The sequence below is a fragment of the Cupressus sempervirens genome, chromosome 4, assembly GCF_028749045.1.
Source record: "Cupressus sempervirens isolate cs-2001-9-10 chromosome 4, ASM2874904v1, whole genome shotgun sequence".
In the NCBI taxonomy this organism is placed as follows: Eukaryota; Viridiplantae; Streptophyta; class Pinopsida; order Cupressales; family Cupressaceae; genus Cupressus; species Cupressus sempervirens.
The window spans coordinates 338925860-338950254 of NC_143121.1; the positions used below are offsets into that span (position 1 = coordinate 338925860).

The window sequence follows — 24395 nt, forward strand, 5'->3', positions numbered from 1 at the left end:
CTGTAATATGTTCGAAAATGAAGACACTGGTATATCAATCAAGACAAGAGACCTACGTGCATATTTAGAAGAAAACCAGCTTGGCTAATTGAACTCAAACTAAGTGTCGTTGTTAGCCATGCAAGCCTTGGCAATTATGACAGACACCCATTGCCCAAGTGACATAAGCACAAATTGGCTCTTGTCAGATGGGCGTCGGACTTTCGTTGTCGCAAATTGCGATGGCAAGGGCATCCGTTGCAATTGCGACGGATAAAACTACCGTAACTTGGAAGATGGAAGGGACAAGAGTTCATGTTAACAACGTCGCAATTGCAATAGTCCATCGTCGTAAGTACGATGTCTTAAGCATCCAGGTTGTCGTAATTGTGATGCCTTTGCAACAGCTCCACTGTGGAAGCGACATTGAGCAGTCGCGACTAGCCATCGTAATTGCGACGCCCTTGGTGTGCAAGTGACGACTAGCCGTTTGAATATTCCGTCGCAATAGTGATGACTAGCCGAATTATTTTTAAAAAATGTTGTAGAGAATATTTTAATATATTTTGATATGTTATCATTGCAATCATTATTCATACAGTCTAATGGGTCTGTACCATGTTTGTCCAACACACATATCTACTATGGAGCCTTTATATCCAACCTATGAAGCCTTTATGTCCAACCATTCGTTATAAGTTGGGAATGTGCTACATGCCTGACATGTAAGGGATGCATTTGCATATGCAATTTTATCACCTTGGAAAACTGTATTTGATCCTGCTAGTTGGGAATAGCTGATTGTTCGTTTTATTGTACCTAATTTGATGACAGTTCTACAGGAATTTGTAATCAACCTAGCTAATCAACAACTAGACCAATTTAACTGGGTTAGGGCTTGTTTCTTTCTAAAAATATCTTGTATGATATGTTTTTGTAAAATTTCCTGTGAACTCTGCCATTTTTCTTGTTCTGCATTACTTTTGTGCAGGATCTTGAGGTAAGTCACTTAGTATAGGTTGAGTGAGTTTTATTGTTTTATTATTTGGATTCAGGAATATTTATGCAATTGGATCAATTTTTCTGTTGTGCAGAAATGTAATAAGCACCTTAAAATAGATCTCTTTGTATATAAAGAGATACATACATAGACACACACACATATGTGTGTATGTATGTATGTATATATACACATATATATACATATACATATGTATATACATACATACATATATATACATATACATATGTATATATACATACATATATACATATACACATACATACATATCTACTGCATCAACACAACTACCATTTCATATTGATTACTTATTTGGACTAGCTTTCTCCGATTGATAAGTTTTGATAGTGGAAGAGAACTAATTATCTTAGTTGTTGATGAGAACCAATAGACATTATTGTCTAGCTTAGGGACATAAAGAGAAGATATGGGTGCAATGAAGGATATGTCATAATTTGTGTTTCATATATGCCTCTTCATTTTGATTTTGTTCAAGGGAAATCTGTCAATGCTAATAGAAAACAACAATGCACTTTCTAAGAGTTTACAATTGTTCAACAAAATTAATGTTACAAGAAAATGCACCTAAAGAATTGTTAGCACAGAAGCAAGAACATGGTGTTGAAATAGTATAAAAAGTGCTTGACATGAGAGGTTCGCAAGTGAGGGTGTTGACTAGTCTTGAAAACTTGAATGTTGAAATGAAAGCTATCGAGATCAAACACCTATGCCAAATTTACAACACAATGTGAAGTTGATTTTAGATATGGTAGAGGCAGATATTCAGAAGTTTGATAATCAAAATTTAAGGCACGAGAGAGAGTCTATGGCAATATACTAGAAGGAGCATCTTCAGAAAGAGATTACACAATAGAAATAACAACTAAACAATATAGAGGATATTATGGGAGCCATTGGATAGAATCCAAGAAAGTGTTGCGGTAGGTACTATGACATTGGAATCACTTGCAAGTGTCTTTGAGAGTTTATAGTCCAAGTATTGGGAGGACTACAAGTTGTGCAATTTGTCATGTATTGTCATGCATTCTCCTTGCGATGATCTCAAATATCCATTGCTTATAAGAGTGTTTCAAGGTTGGGAACCACTTCAACATCCTTTGCATGGTTTAGAGTTAATGTCATTGTAGCAGAGGCTTCTACATGGGAATGAGCCTCATGATTATGGCATTTACACAGAAGCAAAACTTGTTTCTTCAACTCCTTACACTCAACTTTGCATTGAAGTTATTCTTCAACAGTGAGAATAGCTACTACAAATTCCTAGGAGCCAAGGGACCCTAAACCTATGCTACGTTTTTTAGATACACTCGATAAGTTACTACTGGCTTCCGTACTTCATAACATTTTAGATCATATAGTGATGCCCAAATTAACATCACCAGTAGATACTTGGGATCCTCGCAAGGGGATTGTGCCAATACATGCATGGTTACATCCTTGGTTTCTATTGTTAGGCCAGCATATGGAGGCTTTATATCCAACCAGTCTTTATAAATTAGGGAATGCACTTCATGCCTGGCATGCAAGTGATGCATCTACATATGCAATTTGATCACTTGGAAAACTATATTTGATCTTGCTAGCTGGGAACAACTGATTGTTTGTTTTATTGTACCTAATTTGATGATAGTTCTACAGGAATTTGTAATCAACCCATTTAGTCAACAACTAGACCAATTTAAGTGGGTTACGGTTTGTTTCTTTCTAAAAATATCTTCTATGATATGTTTTTCTAAAATTTCTTGTGAACTCTACCCATTTTTTCTGGTCTGCATTATTTTTGTGTAGGATCTTGAGGTAAGTCACTTAGCACGGGTTGAGTGAGTTTTATTGTTTTATTATTTGGATTCTGGAATATGTATGCAACAAGGGCATAGCAAGGGCACAAAGATCACAAGGGCATGGCACGGCAACGTAGTTCTGCAGAGCTAGGGCACGGCCATTGATTGACTGAAGATTATTACAATATAGTCAAGCTCATTTGATGCCATGAACAACAAAAAAACATTTAATTAAGATTAAGATCTCATATAGGGAGGAAGATATTCAAAGTTAGTGTGAAACAATAGAAAGACTAAATAATGAGGAGAATGTATTACAAGCAAAATACCGTGGCAACAAAATGCAGAGAAAGGGCAACAAAATGTAGAGCAAGGGAACGGCTAGGCAATCATAGATCTCCACACTCCACACTTTTTCGGAACTTCTCTATACACTTGTTCGGAGCTCTCCACAATCTTTTGCGTGTAGGTCTCCACAATCATGGGAATTATTAATGTCATGTTTCTTTCTTTTTTTGTTTATAATCACATTGACGTCGCAATTATGGCACCAACGTCGGTATTGCGATGGTGTTGGGGACAATTGCAAAAAAAAAAAAAAACATGAAAATCACCACAAACTTCACTGCCGTTGCTAATTGTCGTCGCAATTTGACCCCAAATGTTGTAGTGTTAGTAAGGTTAGCACCCTCAATAATGTCCACAACCTTATTCCAGATCAGAATCGTAGGCACTTATTTAATTTACTAGCAGCAATTATTCTTCCCAAACCAATCGATCTCTTCAATATGAATCAGCTTCTCAATTACAGTAGAAACTGAAGCGAAGCATATGCAAACTGTTATACCTCATCAACAATTTGCCACAATTTCCTTGAACAATCTTCAAAACTCAATACCCTCAGCAATATAACATTCAATTGGATACTTATAACAAGTTGCAAATATTATATTCACCAAATTTCTGAATTTGTAGCCATAGCGACATACCAATGCAAATTTGCAAACAATCAATTTATTAATTGACTTGAAACGTAGAAAAAGTCCATTCAGCACCACCAATGAATGCATGGCTGTAGAAACATTCTGCCGCCTTCCCAGAGACCCAGACAGCCTGTATATATGAGAATACGACCTTCCTAAATGCGTACGCAACCTCTCAAGTAATCTGAAGGCTTCAAACTCTAAAACCTGCAGGACCAAACAATGAAATGTAGGTCAAAATGCTCCCACCTTTGGCGTTTCTAAACAGGCCCCATAGGGAGATCAGTCCCTATTCCAAATGTTGAAAATGCTTGCCAATCGCAGATAGTAATGGCATTAAAATGGAAATGAATTTTTGAGCTCCCAATTGCAGTAGAAAGTCATGCCTAAGCATAGGAAAATAGGTGTCCAATACAGCAAGAAATGGGAGAAATGAATGCCAACCACATCGCCTAATAAAGAAGTAGAATTCCCACACTGATATGCTAGATGAATGAGCAATGATTTGCAGATGTCTCAATTTGTTTCTCAGAGTCCAAACCCCTACACTGAAACACGAGAATTGGATGTTCAATTCAGTGATAAACTAAAGCCAATGATTACTGATTTCCCAAACATAAATCTCGAACAAATTCAGTATAGTTCTCGGCACTAAATCTCTCTCAGTTACAGCGTATATTGTAAGAGAAGGCTCCATAGATCATATAGACAAGCAAAATCAATCTCACTAAATACCAACAGTGGAGTGATGCACAACTTCAATATTCAGAATCCTCAGAACAAAACCCTTGTACCTCAGCAAGGGAATTGAAATCACCAAACTCAGAAACACTCACAAAAGATAATCAAAAAGCAAATAGACAATTGGATGCTTTTTTCACCAAATAGGCACATATTTATGACATAATTTGGTACTTAGCTTCTACATCACTCCTTTGACTTAAGAAACTTAATCTACACAACTCCATTTTATAACATTAAATATCATAACGTGCCATTATAATAATGAATCCTTAAAAATTAATTAATAAATATGAACTATGCATTAAATACCCTCATCCAATGTAGTTGATGACCAACTACCAGCACCACCAAATTGCACTGCCAAATATGACAACTACCCAAAATAGACTTACTAAAAATAGAAAGTCTGCCAGTGAGACTCTCAAATCTCACTGTCTGCTCACAAGGGTCATGATGATGAAATGACCTAGCCAACTCTAGAGACTCGCCAAAAATGGGGACATTACAGTGATAAACATTTGTTTTCTACAATGGAATAATCCTTCTATTTCAATTCAACATTCTTTCCCGTGAAGGTTTGGACCCCTCTAGGATGCTCCTCCTTGCCTTTGCATGCAGACAATATGAAGCTTTTTCCACCCTTTATAAGTTTGTAAATTTCTGCCCTACAATAATAAGCCTCTTTGTCGTCACATGTGTAGGGCTTCCAAATATAGTACAATGTGCATCCATAGGATCTATATCTATGATGATTTCATGAACAAATTGGAGTTACCACAAATCTTCAATTTATATTGTCAACTCACAAGAAAAATTGCTTTGTTTTTATCTAGCATTTCTCTCAAAAGGATTGTAAGTATTAATAAGTTTCTAGATCATATTTGTCAACTTTATCTTTAGACACGAGGTTAGCTTGCGCACGAGAATCAAAAAGTTCATCAATTTTAACACCATCAGCTTGAATTTTTATGTGCAACAATGCTTTTGACTCATTGAGCCATCATACTAACTGTGCAACAATGCTTTTGACTCATTGAGCCATCAAACTAACTTTTTAATTAGAATTTGAGACCACTTCTGAAGTACAATCAATTTTTTTTTTTCCTTTATTAATTACTATACATTACATTTATGGTAGGCAAACAGTTTTACTTACCCATTTTACCTCGCTTATGAGGATTCGTAGTATGTAATTCCCAACAAGTTGAATGGATTGAATAGATAAACTTATAAATATGGTTTGAAGTAGATTCTTAATTGATGGGTTTGAATATCCGATTGATAGAAGTCACTGTGCTAATGGTAGTTTAAATTTTTTAAATTAGTGTTACCAAGGTTTGACCTATTTTTCTTTTCTACTTGGCTTTTGAGCTGTGCAAAATATGATTTCACGTAATGCATTAATTATTGCTTTATGAGTTTTTATCTTTAATTCCCCTATCTTACTTTCTGGAAATTAAATCTGGATGCAATTAAAAGACACTTCTGCTTGAATTGTATAGCAGATGTCATTAAAGTAGAATGTGCATTCAATTAAAAGTGTTAATTTGGTGCTTATTTAAAATTAGGACAGTTAAATCTCGAACGAGATAAAGCAATCCACACACAAAGCAAGGAGGTTGGCCTAACTTTAAATTTGAGAATATCATTTTGATAATGCTAACTGATTAGCACCTGATTTTCTTCACTAATCTGGCATATTTCAAAGAAACATAAATGGAGTATAAATTAACAGGATACTGTGAATTGCATCCCTGAACTCTCTATTACCTTTTATTGCACTTTAATATTACAAGGTGCAGAAGTGTAGGTACTGGAGATTTCTGAGGTGTTCCTGTGTCTCTGAAATGTTACAGGAATGAGGCCACCTGAGAACTCGTGGTTTTAGCTATTGACATACATTTTTTATAGTATGTCCTGGTAAATGGGTTCAACTTTCAAGATTTTGATTATATAAATTTAAAAGCATATAATATTGAATTCAACCTCTTTCCTGATTAAGATGGTACTTAATGTGGTATGAATATTTAAATAAACAGTGCTGGTTCTGTTTATATATTATAGTTTTTTGTTGATACATAAAGGTCGTTCAAGAAAGTGATATGTATGCCTTTGTTGCTCTAAGAAATATTGTTTCCTGAATCTTTAATTTTATTCATCTTATTGCAGATCAGTGGACAAAGGTTGTGGGGATGGGCTGAAAAGCAGTTTCATTCTGCAGAAAATTTTCTTAATCGCTTTTGGATTCACAACTATTGCCCTCTTCTGTTTATGGAAGCATCTAGCAAGTAATTTTTTTATTTATTGTTTCTTGAAAGAAATGGTAGTCAAATGGTTTACAATTTACATATATGGATTAATTTAATCAATTCACTGGGCCATAATCTGGTCCTTTGTGCTTGAGTGGTGCTAGATACTAGTATCTATCTCTTCAAATAATTAAGTTTGAATCAATACTAAATTTTATCACTCATCCCCCAATTACAAAAATGATTTCCTAGTTTTGTATCTACTATTTATATGATGACCATAAGCAGAATTCCCTCTATGTTCACAAAAAATACCTAATTGCTCAAAATTTGATTATAAACAGTAATGGAACATACCCATTTGCTGGAAATGAGATATATAACAGTACAGTAGTATTGACCAGGAAATGTAATGCACAGAAACACTAAGTTTCTCTCCAAAATACGTCCAAATGGTATGAATATATGTAGCAGGGTTTAGAGAAATGTGTGATCTCTAAGAATGAATATATAATCCTCCCGAGTCTGATTGCTTTACCTAACCATTTCATGCTAAACTCAAGAAGTGGTATGGCTAGTATAAAATGGTACGACCCAGCCAAGGCACACATACAACAGAAAAATGTAAGTTTTGTGCAAATTCTGATGACACAATACTGATATAAAACCTGTATGAATATATGTAGCAGAGTCGAAGAGCAATCTGTGATCTCTAAGAATGAATATATAATCCTCCCAAGTCTGATTGCTTTACCTAACTGTTTCATGCTAAACTCAAGAAGTGGTATGGCTAGTATAAAATGGTATGACCCAGCCAAGGCACACATACAACAGAAAAATGTAAGTTTTCTGCAAATTCTGATGACACAATACTGATATAAAAGCTTTAGCCTTGCTGGAGATGATCCTTATATATATTCAGGACAGAATATTTAGTGTTCTTGGAGTATGATGTATTATTTGAAAATGTTTTTTGTCCGTGCTATAAATTGTATTATTGTGTTGAGTGTGTCTTCTATCCACTTCCTTGCCTCTCCTCTATAGTGAAGCCAAGGGACATGTCCTTACAAAGGACATGACCCTTTCTAGGTCGGCCCTCCATAAAATACATTTAATTTATTCCTCCATAAATCGGTGCTCTTATTCATTGACTAATAGTTAACTATTCTTTAACTACAATAGTCAATTTGAAGACATATAAATGTACTTAGCAAATCACCGATCTGCTCTACGGAGATGCATTTATTGTGAGGCCATGTACAAAGGAAATTTCATGCATTTTAGATCTATATAATCTGAAAAATCAGAACATAAATATGATCAAGTTATCAGGATTTAACACTCTCTTAACTTGATAATATAAATGAGAGAAACATAACTACCAACATTGTTAAGCATAGATTTGTACTCTATATCTATTTGATTCTTCCATGCATGTAGTATCATGGTACGCATGATACTTTGTTATATTACTAAACTTGTAATATGGATTATCACTAAGACTTGTGATAATAGTATTACATATAATGCAGTACACAGGATAAAATCCGGAGAATGATAAAATTCTTCCTTTACCCAAATTGTGACTCATAGGCACTAACAAGCCTATATCACAATATGATCTTGAATTAAGTTGCCATTACACAGGATAAAATCTGGAGAATGATTAAATTCTTCCTGTATCCAAATTTTGACTCATAGTCATAGAAATGTCTATAACACAATATGATCTTTAATTCATCTAGATCTACTAGTAATTTCCTACTATTATAGAAAATTATCTCAAAGATTGTCATCTCATATAATGTCTATTTATTATCACAGAGATCGTCACCTCTTTAGATAATAAACACAAATGATGAAGCCAATAATAGTCAATAGCCTAACAATAATAAATTTAACACAAAATTATTTCATTAATAATTAAAGAATACAAATGTATTATAATTCAACCATACCAAGTCTTTTTCTGAATTGATCTATCTTGACTCGAGAGAGAGGTTTGGTAGGAATATCCATTGTTTGATTTGTAGTGCAAATGTTTTCTAACTTGACAATTTTCCTGTCTACCATATCTCTTGCATAATGGTAAGGAATTTCAATATGCGTGGACCTGTCATGAAAAATTGGATTCACAAAAAGCTTGATGGAACTCTGATTATCATAGTGAATAATAGTGGGATTCATTGGTATACCAAATAATCCCACAAGTAACTTTCTCAGCCAAACTGCTTCCCGAGAAGCCATTACAGTTGTAATGTATTCAACTTCTGTGGAACTCTGTGCCACTGATGCATGCTTTCTGCATATCCATGATATTATCATTGAGCCTAAACTGAAACAACATCCTGAAGTGCTTTTCCTATCAGTAACACTTCCAGCCCAATCTGAGTTAATCCATGTAAGTCCAAGTCAATTTTCTCATACTTGAGCCCAAGGTTAAGAGTGCCTTATAAGTATCTTATAATGTGTTTGACTGCAGCCAGGTGAATCTCCTTTTGCTCACACATAAATTGACTTAAGGCATTAACAACATAGCAAATATAAGGTCTTGTATTTACCAAGTATATAAGAAACCCAATCATTTGTCTGTAAAGAGTAGAATCTATGGAGGGTGATTCTACTATTGCTTCCTAAAGTTTGTGTAGATTAGTCTCCATTGGAGAACACATAGGTCTGCAGTTCAACATTCCAAACCTCTTCAAGATGTCTAATGTACACTTTGCTTGATTAAGTATGATGTTGTCAGAGTTCTTCCACACTTCTAGTCCTAGGAAGTAATGAAGGAGTCTTAAATCTTTCATATCAAATTCTTTGAATAGATATTTCTTGCATTGCTCTATAAGATGATCATCACCTGTTATTAATAAATCATCACCATATAGTATCAAAATTTTCATATCATCTTTATCTCTTTTATAATAGAGATTTGGATTAGCTTCATTCTTAGAGAATCCTAAACTTGTGAGATATGTATTGATCCTTTCGTACCATGCCTTGGGAGCCTGTTTAAGCCCATAGAGAGCTTTCTTGAGTCTGCAAACAAATATTTAAGATTATGAGTTTCAAATCCTTCAGGTTGTTTCAAATATACCTCTTTTGTAATCTTTCCATTCAGAAATGTTGTTTTCACATCCATTTAATGTACTTACCATCCCTCCAATGCTACAATATCTATGACTGCTCTTACAGATGTGTATCTAGAAACTAGAGCAAAGGTTTCTTCATAGTCAATTCCCTCCTAAGAGAATCCTCTAGCTACGAATATGGCTTTATATTATTCAATACTACCGTCAGGAGCATGCTTGATTTTAAATATCCACTTAGAAGAAACAAAAGATTTTTCCTCAGGCCTTGGAACAATTTCCCAAACATCATTCTTAATAATTGATTGGTATTCTTCCGTCATAGCATCCTTCCAAGTTGTATGTTTAATAGTATCTGAAACATTGGTTGGTTCTGATTGAGATAAATCGCTCATATTTGCTGCATAGCTGGAAAATCTTTTGGGTCTTTTGTTTTCTTTGAAGGTTCCAGATGGTGCAACGAAGTCTTGTACTTCCTCTACAGTCTTTATAGCCCAAAGTTATCCTTTCTTAGTATTTTGAGTTTCCTCAAGATTAAGATTTTGAATTTCACTTTCAATTTCTTCAGTGTTCTCCCTCTGAAGCTCAAATTCATGATTTTCTTCAGAATTAGGCATAGGAGAGGGATCTTTGGAACTTAGGGTTCTTTTGAATGCAAGCTCTTCTTCAAAGATAACATCTCTACTAATTTCAATGTTCTTTTGACCAAGTATGTAAATTTTGTATGCTTTAGATGTTTCACTATACCCGACAAAAATACCTTTCCTCCTGGAGGGTCCTAGGTTAGTTCTCTTATCTTTTGGAACATGTATTTATACTGGGCACCCAAATGTCCTAAGATGACTTATATTTGGTTTAACCTTAGAAAAGACTTCTTTAGGAGTTTTATCTCTAAAGTGGGAGTGAGGACTTCTGTTTTGAATATAGAGAGCAGTACATGAGGCTTCTGCCCAAAGATAATATTCTAAATTTTGATCAAATATCATAGCTCTTGCTGCTTCTATAATTGTTTTATTCTTCCTTTTTGCTATGCTGTTTTGTTGTGGGTTATAAGGAACAACATACTGCCTCTTAATTCCTGCTTCTTTACAAAAATCCTTAAACAAATCTGAAGTATGTACCTTCCCATTATCAGACCTAAGAGTCTTAATTTTGTGTCCTAATAGGTTTTCAGATCTTTAAATCTCCTAAGGATTTATTCTGATTCTTTACATTTTAAGAAATAAATCCATGTTTTCCTAGAGAAATCATGTATAAAAAGTATATAAAAGAGAAGGAATAGACATGGGTCCACATAAATCTGAGTTGACTAATTCTAAAACATTGTTAGTTTTTCTAATGCTATCTTGAAATGGACTTTTGGTGTTCTTACCTAGTGCACATCCTTTGCATATGCTTGAATGATCTTTATTCAACTTAGGTAAACCAGTAACCATCTTCTCCATAGTCGATAACGCTTTGAAGTTTAGATGTCCTGACCTTCTATGCCACATTTTGTTTATATCAGCAGCTTCATGAATCAAGGCTTGAATAGGTTTTATGTTTAATTCATACAGGTATCCCTTTCTTTGACCAATGAACTTTGATTTCTTAAATGAAGAGTTCTTAGACCAGGTCATCACTTTACCGTCCATGAATGCAACATTATGTCCATCATCTTTAATTGTTGCAACAAAGATTATATTTTGTTGGATTCCTAGTACATAGAGTACTCTTTTAAGATGATGAGAAATACTTGACTACAGTTTCAAGGTGCAGTTTGCAATTCCTTTGACAAAATGAGTGAAATTATCACCTATGGTAACTTCGTCATTAACTTCTTTTGATATTGAGTCTAGTACATCTTTGTATCCTATAATGTGTCGAGATGATCCACTATCAATTACCCATGCCTTGCTTGATACTTCATTTAATAGTGCTGAATACAATACACGTTTCTCGAGATCATAGTTTTCCACTTTCCTAGTAACGTTTGTACAGTTTATTTGTTGCTTTGTATTCTCAAGGTAATTAGATTTATAGTGTCCAAAATTTTCACATTTGAAGCATTTTATTTAGGACAAATCTCTTTTAGGTTTGTCATTTGTTTGATTACCCTTCTTACCTTTATAGAAATTTGTGTTGAGAACATGAAGTTCTTCATCTTCAATTTTCAATTTTCCTCCTTTCTTAAGTTGCCTGGATTCTTCTTGAAGGCAATCTCCTTTAAGTCTATTGAAGTCTAGAAGTTTGTCTCTAGCACTTACTCCTTGTTAGAATATTCCCCATGAATCTGGTAATCCATCTATTGACATTAATGTTAGTTCTTCATCATCAATTATGTACCCAATGCTTGTAAGTTCATCCCTTAGACTAGCCACCCTTAGGAAGTTTGAATTCATAGATTCCCCCTTCCTTATTTTTATATGATTTAGTTTGCTTTTTAGTGACAGGGTTCTACTTTTATTATTAACCTCACATGCATTGATTAATGCACTCATCATTTTGAATGTTGTCTAATGTTTCATTAACATAGGTACTATTTCATTTTTAACTCCATCTAATATGATTTTCATGGCTTTCTTGTTTCCTTTAATCTAGATAGTTTTATGAGGATCAGCATCAGGTTGCTTGGATTCCTGAACTGTGATACATCATTTTCTTCAAGAGCCATCATAATTCTAAATTTCCATGCAATGAAATGGTTTTTTCCATCAAATCTATCTTTGAGTCTAATTGCATTAGCCGTTGGAGCCATTGTAGGCAGAAGAATGAAGCTAGATATGAATTAAGTCTGATTACTAATTTGCAGAGCCAAGGTTTGATTACTAGAGCTCTGATACCATATAAGTTTTCTGTAAATTCTGATGACACAATATTGATATAAAATCTTTAGCCTTGTTGGAGATGATCCTTATATATATTCAAGACAAAATATTTAGTGTTCTTGGAGTATTATGTATTATTCTGAAAATGTTTTTATCCGTGCTATAAATCGCATAAGGCAGCAATGGTAGAGGAGTAGACTTATTGTGTTGAGTGTGTCTTCTATTCACATCCTTGCCTCTCCTTTATAGTGAACCCAAGGGACATGTAATGATCCGACCTATGCAACTACTCTTAACAATCTTTCTACCAAATAAAACCCGTACAAGATTCTGGAGGACAGTACAATGCAATTGGAATTTGGAGTACGGATGCCAATTTGCAACATGGATGATATGGAGGCTGTATGGTGTCTGAGTAATTGTACGGTCTAATCGGTGGAGATGGGCTGGACACCAAGGAGGTGAAGGTTGTATAGCGTGAAGAAGTCCGTACGGTTGGCAGTAGAGTTCGTATTGTAGATAGGCCGTATAGGAAGGAGGCACAATGGCCGTACGGAGGAGGGTGGAGGGCCACAAGGCTGTACGGTGAATGCAGAATAGAGCCGTACGATGTATTCAAGAGGGTCAGAACAAGGCCGTATGGTGTGATTCCAGATAGTTAGAAAGTGAGTGGTGGGCATATGGCATGGGGCTGCTTTCAATGATGTACGGATGAAATTGGGTGTTAGAAAATGATCGAACCACTCAATACTATCAAGATAAAACTCGAACAAGAAATGGAAAGTGAGCACAAACATTCAACTAATATTCGCAATATGATGGTGCTCTGATTTGCCAGATCCGAACAAAGTATTACAAGCAACGGAATAGGGTGAGGGTTGAATCCCATCGAAGCTGGAATAGCCAAGTAGGGAAGATCTTTCACTTCCGAAATGGCGAACAACAGAGAATCCCAACTGGAATTTGTAGTACAAAGAAAAATCCAATATGCCTAAAGACTACCTACAAGCCGTGCTTAAATACCTGTCGAGGAAAACCTTTCGAGGGCATACAAAGATAACCGACGCCGACACGAACTATGGAAACAAAATAAAAATGAGTCCAAGATATATTAAATCAATCGGCCCATTAACAATAGTTTGATTTAATGATTTAATTTATAACGAGAACATTACTTCTAGGTCGGCCTTCCATAAAATACATTTAATTTACTCCTCCATAAATTGGTGCTCTTATGCATTGACTAATAGTTAACTATTCATTAACTACAGTAATCAATTTCAAGACATATAAATGTACTTAGCAAATTGCCGATCTGCTCTAGGGAGATGCATCTATTATGAGGCCATGCATAAAGGAAATTTCATGCATTTTAGATCTATATAATCTGAAAAATTGAAACATAAATATGATCAAGTGATCAGGATTTAACAAAAAATACCTCTGAAATCTCCTTCAATCGGCCCTACCAAATAAGCGAAGCGAAATCTCAACGTCGTCTAAAATTGGCATGTCCACTACTTAAGCTGGATCTATTCACAAGTTTGGCTAGCTCATTCAATCTTCTGTAAGCTAGTTAACCTTTCAAGAAGGCCCAATTTGGGTGGCACACTTGTGCATTGCCCTGCCTAAGTATGGACCGGTTTCAAATTAATCTTTTGTGGCACCATTCTATGCTAGCTGATTAGCTTGTATTGTTTTGCTTGAACATCATACATATATTGACATTGAGTGACCATAGTCATCATTGATCATCTATGTTGAGATATAATAGCTTCAGTCATATTATATTGGATACTATTTTCCCATATATGTGAATGTATGTTTTATATACATTCACACGTACATACTTGTCATAATAAATGTAGGAATATACTTGAAAACGGACCAGCATAATCATATGAGACTAAATTAAACTTGATGCAGATATATATTTTTATCTTGCTTCTTATAATAATGATCGGTTAAGGCATATTGCTAATCATATGAGTAATCACTTGCTAGTTAGTATTTACTTAATGATCAAATCCTTTTAGATTGGATTAGTTATTGCATACTAACTAAAAAATGCTTAAATGACTTTTCATTTGAATAGTCATGACCGATCATGGATTGACTGTTGAATACAATATATATATGCCATCATTGAAAGGAGTATAGATATTGTAATTGATAAATTTCCTATACCTTCCTATAGTCTGAAGATAATCATATTTGCATAACTATATTTATCCTAAATATATAAAACTATCCTACCTTAACATGGTATCAAAGTCAAGTTGTTTGTTAGGAATATTTAGGGTACAAAGATTTGAGCTTAGCAGAGGGTATTTGGAGAATTTGTAAGAACAAGTGGAGATTTGTGATTTGAGCAGAATTATAGTCCAGAGAATATGAAAGGTCTCTTGTCGTTCTTAAACAAAATCATATATCTTTTGTAGCGAAGAGATTTTACAAAAGATGCGGATGAGCTTGTTCTAGAAAGAATGTGTGGTTCTATTTGAAAGATGCTAGTACTATCATTTTGCATCGGGAGTGAAGGGAAATGAATTCATTGTTATTGAGTTCTGCCAAAGCATATCCACTGTGCCAATATCAATATTTATGGAAACAAAAAATCTCCTACGTAGATGGATTTTAGCAGTGGTGCTAAATGTTATCTTAGTGAAACAAATAAGGGCAAACATCTGTTAATATGGGTCTCGAAGTTTATTTGACAAACATTTAGATCTTTATATTATCGTGGAACCTAAAATTGGAAGATGTTGACCAATATAGTTCGGCATCTAACTATGAAATAAGATATATTTGCGTGAAGGCATATCTAATATATTTATTGGGCCAAAGGATTTTATTGATTAATGTTTTCATGTGTAGTGTTCCCAATGTAGCTTTGGAGCATTACTCTTTATAAGATTGGGCTTTAGCGGTTGGGAAGTTACTGTGTGGGTCCCCATAAATAATAGACACCTAGAACCACAAAATAAGGCTAGAGAATATGATTTTTGCAGAAATTATAAGCACTAACGATGTTAGGGAAATTCGTTGTAAGCAAAATATTAATCATTGTGAGGAATGTTTGAAGGGGAGACATGTATTCAACAAGCAGTTGGCAGTTGATAGTCAGTTGAAGGCATTAAAGTTTCCTGTAGGCATTATCAACTAGACACCACAATTTCTTACATCACTACAAAATACTTTGAACTGATTCTGCAAAGTTCGGAGAGGCTCAAAAGTCATTTGATGGTGAAACAACAATGGTGATTCGTATTCCAGCATATTCCAAGTCCATGCATCTGTGGTTCTTGTTTGGTGCATATTTAGTCATTTGGGACTCTTTGTTGGTTGCATGTTCTCTTCAAATAAAAGATGAGCATTCCATGCTTGATTAATGCACATGAACTTTTATCGTTATGCTATAGCAAATCATTATCCTTCAATTGCATTGGACAATCTCCATATTGCTTTCAAGATGCACCAAGAAGCATAAGAATAGAAGAACTTAATAATTGCTACAATGAGACTGAGTTGGTAGCTAGAAATATTTCTTCGAAGAGGGAGAGTTAATATTTAGGAGTCTGATAATCCATTTTAGTACTTATAGTGCCTTCTATATTTGGTGGCAGTAATAAACACTACAAGTTGTCATTTCTAAACAACATGAAGATGTCAATGTTATATCTTGAGGAGTATAAATACCTAATGAGGTATTGTCACGAGGAACTAGATATATTGAGCTTTGAAAATATCAAATGAGCTCTAGTTTGGGACAATTCCATATGCAGAAGTTAAAATTGGAAATTAAATATATCTAAGATTTACCAACTGTTGTCGTACATTTTGTCACAACAACATGTTGGTAACAACACAAAACTTTTTTAAGCTAGTTTCGTGTTTCTCTAAGCTTGAATTTGATATTTAATTTCTTAGTGTTGATCGATCGATCCATTCCAATTCATATATCAAATCATTTTATTGAAGGTCTTTGTCAAGTCTTTTTCGTTTTACTTTCTATCGAGCCTTTGTTTGATTTTGAATCCTTCATTGTCTGTTTTTTGTTTTAGAGTTTGTGTTTGTTTGTTTTTAGTCCTTTGCTTTTGCTCGTGTCATGCCTTTCGGTTTCCCCTTCGATTCGGTCTAACCTAGAGGTCAATTGGAGTTGTTAGTCAAGAGATATGCCCATTTTATGGACCTTTTTGGTACAACGACACAAATTAAAAATATGATGTTATATTTTCAATTTCACTTTCACTTGTTGATAAATATAACTTATATTCACTTTTTGTTATGTTTTTAAGTTACTTTAACTTCAAATTTTTAACTTAAAGTGACTATAGTGCACTATATGTTATAATTTTAATTTGAGTTACTTTTTAAGTTTTCACTTAAAGTAACTATATAACTATATAGTTCCAATTTAATTTTTGGTTTTTAAATCAAATGTTTATTTAATTGTTACTTTTTAAATGATGTTTATATGTTATATTTTAAAATATGATAGATAAATATTGTTTATGGCCCATTTTGTAACATTTTTATAATTTTAAGTGAACTAAATGACTTCAAGTCTTCAAAAGTGGACATTTTATATGCATTTACATGTAAAATCCATCAGAATTGGACATTTTACATGTTACTGCATATAAAGATCACTTTGGTGGACCTTTTTGATGTCATTACATCAAAAGTCTATCATAAGTAGACCTTTCTGATGCTATTGCATCAAAAGTGAAGTTTTCATGCTTTAACATATAAAAAGTGAGATACATTTTAAAACATGCATCCTCCCCCAAAAGGTCCGAGTTTACTTATGAGCATATTTTAAAACATGTAATAGCACCCAAAAAGTGTGATTTTGATTAGATGCACATTTTAAAATATGTGACTCAAAAAGGTCTGATTTTTATCAAAAACCATGTTTTAATATATGCAATGACACTCAAAAAGTCCATTTTTGAGGAAAAACATGTTTTTGCCCTCCAAAAACCCGATTTTGATTATAAGTTGAGATTTATCTTGCATTTCAAATGTATTCAACAAGCTGAAAAATGTATTTGGAAGCTCTCATCTAGGGCATGCCTTTTGAAATAACTCTAAATAGATCTATTTTTTATCCACGTTTTTGCACAATGATGAATCAATTTGGTGTTTTATGGTGATTACATTGCATATTGATGCAATTTTTGATCTTTAATGATCAAAACGTTTTGATCATGCTTCTTGGTGAAACATGTTTTTCACCAAAAACGTCCCACAAGCATGAGCTTCCAAAAACATTGGATTATAGAGCATGAATAGGGCACATTTTGGCATCTTTTAAAAAGAACTCCTTGTTTGCTGTCCTTTCCCATTCGAATTTGTAAAGTTGGAAAAAGTGTTTTTGAAGAAATTTTGAAACATTGGAGCATCTTTTCCCTTCATTTTTGGCACATGTAAGTGGACTCTTTCTTTCTTTCTTTTAATTCATGCTTATCTTGCTGATTTTATGAATGTAATTACTTGATGGTTGACACTTGTTAAAATCATTCCCATGGAAAGTGCATTTTTATTTTACAAATGAAGTTTTTGTTCACTTTCATGTTTTTGGTTCTTTCCCAAGTCCCAATTTCGAATTTGAGTGTTGAAGTGCATTGCATTTTGATATTTTTGAGTCACTTTCGAAAGGTACGCTTTTTCTTTTGCGTTTTGTGCTTTGTGCTTGCTTGCCGGTTTTCTCGACTTGGAGAAATTGCAAGTTCTTTCCCAAGAACTTGTTTTTGCTTTGTTACATGTGAAAGCATCATCAGATTCCACATTCTATTTCCATGTCACAACACCTCATCTCTCACTCAACAAATGCGATTACATGTTTTCCATCTCATTTTCTATTCGCACGTGCATGTAATCTCATTTTTCATTTTCCATTTTCACTCATCTCACTTCTTGCATCCGTTTGCACGACACGATTACAGGAAATGTCTTATGTGTCAATGCATCCAAAAACTCCAATTTTGATTAAAAGTCACATTTTGAAAAGTCAATAAAATGTCATTTTCATCTCCCATGTACTTTGACTTCCCCTTTTCACCAAGAGCGACTATAAAACTCATTATCCCTCATCGATTTTCCATTTCCATCTCTCCTTATGCTTTTGCGCGTCTATGAGCAAATACATATTTTTGCTTCTTTCCATGCTTTCCATCTCATCCTCCATTTGCACTTACATGTGAAGTGCATCCTCCGCTTGTAGTCACATCTCATTTTACCTTCCATCTCCCATTACATGCTGCACTTACATGTACTCATTTTTCGTTTTATAATGCTTTGGAAACACTGAGCCGCTTTTAAAATCAACAATTTTCATTTGCACGCATTCCCATGCATTTCACCTTCACACATTCTCATTCCGTTTCATTCCATCTTCCATATTTTCACTTTCATATCATTTCATTCCGCATTCCATTCATTTCATTCCACACATCACTGCATATGCATATGCTTTGTTTTTAAAGTCACTTTGTCGGATTTGTGAAGTCTCCAATCCATTTTCGAATCTTTACTACTGATCCAAAGTCAACTTGTATAGCGATTCCATCTGATGATGTATTTGTGTTTTGAGATTTTTGTATTGCAGCGCAAGTACAAGACATCTCCTCGCCATCAAAATCCAAAGGCAAAATGAAATATCAATATTATAAAGAATTGGCTCATGCAGCTCCTTCGTCAATCATATCTATTTTGGATAACGTGATGGACATAAAGATTGGTCATGTGGATGTGGCTGATTTTCTACAAAGAGTTGAAGCTCTAGCTAGTAATGAAATGAAGCGTATTAAGAGAAGCAACATTCACTTGGTGTTTATGTTTCCTATGGTGGCTATAGAACCTGATTTCATTCACGAACGTACACGGTGGTTTACTCTCAGGACGAATACTATCAAAGATGCTGATGGCAAGGTTATCATTAACCTTGATCATAAGGTCATTGTAGAAATCTTCAAGGTTCCACATAAAGCAGAATGTGTTGATTTGACCAAAGAATCATCATTGGCATGCTGGAATGGGCAAAAGGGTGATTATCAGAAGTATGTCAACCTTTATTGGTTAGACAATAAGAGAAGCAACTTCTCCAGATGGCCAAAAACCATTCATCAGTCTAATTTTAAACAAGAATATAAGGATCTCATCATTCTTCTCAGCAGAATTTGTGGCCATAAAGATTCTACTGATTTTGAGCCATGGATGTATAAGTTCATGTTTCAAATTATGGAGAATAAATAACACATCTTTTGGGGAGAGCTCATCAGCATTGCGCTTTGCCAGCAAATAGGCAACGTGGGAACATTGATGCCTTTTTACATGAATTCTTACCTTGTTTACATTACTGCTGCCATGGGATTTTTCTCTAGTCTTTCAACCAAGGGAGATCGTCTTCAGGTTCTTGTTTGGAATTACTATGACCAAATCACTTTGGCAAATAGTAAATTCCATTATAGAAGAGTCCAAGATGCCTTCTTTGGGCATTTCCGGTGCTTGTTCAATAAACAGTTATTTGTCAAAACAGTATCTGATGCAGCATGGGAGAAGGTGAACCAATACAGCTATATTTTTATTTAGTTTCCCACTTTCACATACTTGAGAGTAGGATATTTCAAAGGTGAGCCATATACCTTACCTAGATATGCTACAAATCGAATTATTTTGATGGAGCTAGCTAGACAGCTCATATACGTGTAGGGTGATTATCATGCTTTGCATAGGCCTGGTTTCGACATTACCTCAACTAAACCTTTGGCTATTGGTAACTATTTGATCATTTTTGTGTCTAAAGCAAAAAACATGGAAGTAGAGTTGTAGTTGATCACCTTGAAGAAGTTCAAGGCCAGATTTGATTTTGACTACAAAGAGATGAACTCTCAAATGAAAAGAGCTTACACTTATGTTCATTGCATCGAAGACATCTAGATAGATATGAGGTCAGAACTTGATATCATGAAGATGGACTACTACAGATTAACCCTGCAACAGATAATTGATCTTAACATGTTGGAAATCCCTTCAAATTCCCAAGTTGAAGATGATGGCAACATCATTGGTCCGGAGCTTCATCAAGTCGGCTTTGATAAGAAGTGCCCTTTTCCTATCTAGTGGCAGCAAAAGGAAGGTACATCTATCATGGATAGGTTTCAATCCATCTTATTAAACACCAATAAATGGTTGAAAAGTAAAGGCTTTAAAAGAGTAAATCCTAAGATGGGCTTGGATTGTGGAAATTTTGGTCCTCTTGGCAGGAAGTCACAATTGGAAATCATAGGGAAAGATGGTGCCTCATCTTCTGATGCTAAGGGTTCCCTCAAATTCAACTTGAGGGGCGGAAAGGGAGCTATTTCATCTCAAGTTCTTGAATTAATTCAAAAATCAGTGGAAGAATCAGAAGAGGAATTGGAAATAGAATTTGATAAAGGAGATTCAGTTAAAGAAGGGAAAAATCATGATCATATCTCCTCCAAAGCTTGCGCAAGCTTGTAGATCTTCTATACATGAAGAGCCTTTTCTACACGAGGTGGATGATGATGTGGATTCATTCTCCATTGTTTTCACTCCTTCCATTCCAATCTTGGAGGTTAATAACATGGCTCTTCCTATTTCCTCTACTGCTCCTTGCATCCTTGCACATGAGCAATATGAACATTTAGCAAATGTGTTTGAGGATTTTCCAACTATTACGAATGGTCAAGTTTCCCAACTTGATACATCTTTGACAGGGTTTGAGCTTTTCTTGACAGAGTCTTCTCAGCATGTTTCTATGCTTTTAGCTATGCAAACTGAATCTTGCTTTATTAGAACGGAAATACAATCATGATCAATGTCTGGTCTCCACTGTAACTACTTCTATGGATGAAGGTTTCAACCTACCTCTATGGATGAGCAAAATAACAATGAAGAGGAGAAAAGTGGTTGTTCCTCCAAACAATCTTCCTGTTAGAAAGACCAAATCCAAATTTTTGAAAGACAAGATTATTTCTAGAATTTTGGTTGATTCAGATAAAACCAAATTTGTTGAAGTTGTTGAGCCCTTGGTAGATAAACCTGTTGAGGAACTTACTCGTTTTGACTACAAGTTTACTAAGGCTGAAATCGGAAAGGAATCATGTTTGAGTTGTTTGCAAGATGCATTTGCTAATGTAACAAAGTGCAATAATGAGCTATGGGAAAAGAAAAATCAACTAAAACAGGTCTCTTGTCTGAATGAGGTCATTGAAAAACATTGTCGTCATAGTGTTGTTATGTCTCAAACACCTAAGTAGAGAAAGCTAATTGAAGCTACCAAGTTTTGGATACAGCAAATCATTTCTGAAGGAGTTCGAGCTATCTCGGAGACATTTGCAGTTCTTAGGTGTGTCAAAGAGATGAATGAAATGGAGTGAAACTTAATCTCTTCTATGACTCAAGAAGCAGATAACTTGAAGGAAATCCTTGATGATTAGGATGAGATGGTGAAATTTGATCTAGATGCCTTGGTCTCATGTAACATTCTTCCGTCATGTGAAATGTTCTTCATATTTCAATGACTCATTGGTTACAAAGAGGAAACATTGAGGAAGTTGATCACGAAGTTGCAAGTGGGCTTTGAAGATTGTCAAACAGGTGAAACAAGTGTTACTTGTGATTTGGAATAGATGGGATGCGATGTTATTGATGAATGTAGTAATCTTATTGCAGTAGAGAGTAAATGTAGAATATACAATTAGGATCAATGTTGATGTAGATTCTGAAGATTTTGGTTCACACACGATAAACAAGTTTGTCTTATATAAATCCTTGGCAAAACACTTGTTAGTTACTACAGTAGCAAATTCCAAAGTTGTGCAATCAGCGTATGAAAATGTAGTGAGAGTAGAAGCCATATTGAAGACTATGGAAATTATTGATCTTCCCACTGTGCATGACATCATTGTTAAATTTGAGGCACTGAGAAACAATCTTTAAGATTGTTGTTTTTGTTCTTATTTCATGTTAGTAGTTGTAAGTGATGCATTACATGAAAAAATTTAATTACATGTAATGCAAGTTACATGTATGAAAAAGGATGTAATGCGAGTTGTATGTGCAGTTGCATGTAACCCTTCATTTTTTTTTTCCTGTAGTTAGACTAGGTCAAAGTTGGTTGAGTTGCACCCACTTTTTCCTCCACCTTTTTCTCAACTCCTATGCCTATATAAAGTAGTGCCCCTTTATTGTAAAATCATCATTAGCTTTATGCAAGAGAGCTCTAAAGAAATTGTGCTAGTAGAATTTTGTTTGTGTAAGCACTATTTTGAGAGAGAGTGAATACAAAGGAGCATTTGAGACTTAACTTTGATTAAGTGAGATTGTTACTTGCCTGAGTTATAAGCTTTGTCTATAATTCATTTACGTTATTTTTGATTCATGTTATCTTATGTTATTGGTAATTGTATCTCATGAATTGGATAGAAAAGAGTTAAGAAACAATTGGAGCCAAAGCTTTGACTAGGAGCAATTGTGGAAATATATAGCTAGAAGCTTTGTCTGTAGCTTAGGTTTTCTTCTTAATTCGCAAAATAGTTAAGTTACTCTAACTTTTAGGAGTCTTTGTGCCCTAATTGTAAAGCTTTTCCATATAGAAGTATAACCGGACTTAGAGCCAGACCGTTGCATTTTTAGATAGCCTTTGAGTTAGTGAAGGTTTATCGGTATCATTATTTCCAGCTCTTGATATAAGTGTAGTTAGAGATTCACCCTACCAATTACTTCCTTCATGAGTAAGTGGATTCTTTCTTGAAAGATAAGAAGAAAGGATATTAGTAACACCCATTTTATAAAATCTCTCGAATTCTTGTTTACCTTGAGTTGATCCAAGGAATTATGAGAAGGGGGAGTCTTTCTTTAAAGGTAGGAGAGACTCTGTCTCACATGCTGTGGCCGGTCATCCTATTTTGCGACTGAATTTTTACCCAAAATTTTCAGTTGCAAAATATCCACCCAACACCAACAATGTGGGAGACCTTGATCATAGCGAGCATCTAGAAGATCTGCCACAATTGATCTTTGAGGAGTTTGATTATATCGATTCAGAGGGAGCAGGCTGTAGTGGAATTTTGAGGGAGTTTGAAAATCCATCATAGAAAATTTTGGACGAGAAGGTCAAGAGGTTGATGCGTGTACTTGGAGCTTCAGATAGAAGCCACATTATTATGAATGTTGGTATCACGATGCCTAGGGATACATCCAAAGCTTATTGCATTTACTCATGTTACTATGAAATTAGACAAATATATTTGTGCACAAGAAACTACTACTAAGAATAATGTCATGATCAGAGCAGAGAGAGTTGCTAAGGAAGTAGATCATGGAAGTAGAACTTGTAGAAAAATTATATTATCACAATAGTATGAACTGTTGATATTCTCACCAAGTGAAGTTTGTGCATTTGGAGAGTATCGTGGAGTTAGGAAGAATGAAGCCCTTGCTAAGGAGTCTTAGCATTAGTGATTTATTGAAATGTACTTTATTGGATTCTTCTCTATGTGAGAGAAGCTTAAGGTGGAACCCTAGGTTCATAAGCAGGGAGAAGTTGTGATAGATCCATCCTTTGATATGGTTCATGATGGATGTCATGTGTGTGATGCCATGACAACACTTCGTGAGAGAATCCATGGTGGCTCTGTGTAAACCTTTTCATATGTGTGACTATGAATTTAATGGGCCCCCATGTGTACATTA

General features: G+C 34.7%; 1 protein-coding gene across 2 annotated transcripts in view; it reads left to right on the forward strand.

The window, feature by feature from the left end:
- Positions 1-24395, forward strand: part of LOC149561410 (uncharacterized) — a 295535-nt gene that overhangs the window by 160945 nt on the left and 110195 nt on the right. For both annotated transcript variants that reach the window (XM_089825134.1, XM_089825135.1), the window contains exon 6: positions 6699-6817. In XM_089825134.1, coding sequence (XP_089681260.1) covers positions 6699-6817 — 119 coding nt within the window. The remainder of the gene's footprint in view (positions 1-6698; positions 6818-24395) is intronic.